This window comes from Vicia villosa, linkage group LG6 (assembly GCF_029867415.1).
Source record: "Vicia villosa cultivar HV-30 ecotype Madison, WI linkage group LG6, Vvil1.0, whole genome shotgun sequence".
Classification (NCBI taxonomy): Eukaryota; Viridiplantae; Streptophyta; class Magnoliopsida; order Fabales; family Fabaceae; genus Vicia; species Vicia villosa.
The window spans coordinates 105,905,779-105,907,141 of NC_081185.1; the positions used below are offsets into that span (position 1 = coordinate 105,905,779).

The following is a 1,363-nucleotide window of genomic DNA, read 5'->3' on the forward strand; positions in this document are numbered from 1 at the left end:
ACGTGGCACGCCACGTGGAAAACAACTTGGCAAAAATTTAAAACGCATTAGATTGAGGGGGTTTTAAAACTCCTCTAAATAAACCCAGAAAATTTTAGAAACAAAGTTCTCACAAACATTTCATCAAATACCTTAGATGCACCATTTAAAATTGCAAATTCATTAACAAATTTCGTTAAAGCCTTCACAAATTCAAACCTGTAAACAAAATAGAGAAAGCCTTCACAAATTAAAATTACTGAATTTCACAGATGGTGGTTTATGATACCGCCACCATCAAAACCACTCAAACTGAATTTCACAGATGATGAATCATATAGGCTGGAAAAGGTGAGGTTTCTTGCATGGTGGTTGAGCTTCCGTAGCTAAACTATTTCACATTCCTTTGACATTCAACGTCCCACACCACTAGGTTACTCGGTTCTTACACATAATTATCAGCACAAAATAATTTACAAAACTATGACAATAAAGGTTTTAGTAAAGTCCAATTTTTTCAGTAATAATCTAATATTAAAGCTAGATTCACATTGCTTCTGCTCTTCTTTTGTAGGTTAGCAAAAAAGAAAGTCACTTTATTTACATCTTGTTTCTATTCTTTTGTCAAACTTCAAGGCACAGTTCTGATCTGTGAACTGCAAATTAACAGATTGCGGAAGAGCAATATGCACAGAGAAAATTCAATGGCTTAATCAAGACGTGGCGCTTACTTGAACATATCCCCGTGTTCACTAACAGTACCGCCAGAAAGCTTTCAAATTATCTGCCATAACTGCTTGCTTCTTACAGTTCTTAGAGGACCAGAATATGAATGTCTTCTAAATGATCCAGATACTTGCCTTCCAAATCTTGCTGATGAGCTGAATATCTCTGACGCTGACAATCCATTTTTGATATCAACTCCGAAATCATAGTTACCCGCTGTGAAATGGCTTTGGAAATTATTGGATTGTTGTTCAGAAGCAGCATTGAAATCATAAGATAAATCGTCTTTGCTAGAACTTGTTGAACCTGCCTCTTTTGCTTCATCACATTCATTACACACAAGTTTTAAAGCCTGAACAACCTCGTCCATGAAAGGACGATCTGAAACCTCTGGTTGTACACACATCGAAGCGATGGCCGCAACTTTAGCCACACTATCAAAAGGAACATTGGTTCCTGAGATGGGTCGATTATTGCTTCAAGTCCTTCTCTACTTGTTAGAAGGGGACGAGACCAAAACCTCCTTCTCCAAGTATTCTAGAAGGGTGAAAATTATCAGTTGCTTTCTCTATTTTGTTTACAGCTTTGAATTTGTGAAGGCTTTAATGGAATTTGTTAATGAATTTGCAGTTTTAAATGGTGCATCTAAGGTGTTTGA

General features: G+C 36.6%; 1 protein-coding gene across 1 annotated transcript; it reads right to left on the reverse strand.

Moving 5' to 3' along the window:
- Positions 1-403: 403 nt before the first annotated feature.
- Positions 404-1,157, reverse strand: LOC131612038 (receptor-like serine/threonine-protein kinase ALE2). The gene has a single exon (XM_058883854.1). It carries the CDS (start codon positions 1,109-1,111, stop codon positions 755-757), a length of 357 nt encoding a protein of 118 aa, XP_058739837.1. The 5' UTR covers positions 1,112-1,157; the 3' UTR covers positions 404-754.
- Positions 1,158-1,363: the final 206 nt, after the last annotated feature.